The 403-nt window shown below is 40.2% G+C and overlaps 1 protein-coding gene across 1 annotated transcript in view; it reads left to right on the top strand.

Moving 5' to 3' along the window:
- Window positions 1–403, top strand: part of LOC119581870 (disintegrin and metalloproteinase domain-containing protein 11-like) — a gene marked incomplete at its 5' end in the record, with an annotated part of 193,377 nt that overhangs the window by 50,625 nt on the left and 142,349 nt on the right. The window contains 1 exon segment of the mRNA XM_037930027.1: window positions 150–226. Within this exon segment, the coding sequence (XP_037785955.1) occupies window positions 150–226 (77 nt within the window).

Raw genomic sequence — 403 nt, 5'->3', positions numbered from 1 at the left:
GATGGAAGATGAGTGACAGAAAGAAAGCAAGAAATCAAGGAAACCGGAAATAGCAGCGTTTATCCATGCTACGATTTCAAATAACATGCACAGCAATACCACTCCTGATTATGAGGTTCCTAATACCCCTCTTCCTCCTTTCTTTACAGAGCAACCACGTGCACAGGACGTCTTACAGAATAAAGGCCTTCAGTCACGTGTTCACCGTCGACCTTGAGCTCAACCAGTAAGTTTTTTTTTCTGTTTGGTTGATTTTGGTTTAAGATTCTTTTAGATGAGATATGCTCTTGTTTCAGATGGAGGAAAAAGGTACTGTGTTTAATTCATTTCAGTTTTTCAGTTTCAGTTATGGCCATAAGAGTATGTACGTACACGAGGGCGGACACTATGTGATTTTCTGTTG

Source organism: Penaeus monodon, chromosome 15 (assembly GCF_015228065.2).
Source record: "Penaeus monodon isolate SGIC_2016 chromosome 15, NSTDA_Pmon_1, whole genome shotgun sequence".
NCBI classification, from domain to species: domain Eukaryota; kingdom Metazoa; phylum Arthropoda; class Malacostraca; order Decapoda; family Penaeidae; genus Penaeus; species Penaeus monodon.
Note: the sequence above shows the minus strand (reverse complement) of the source record. Positions and strands in the feature narration are given on the sequence as shown.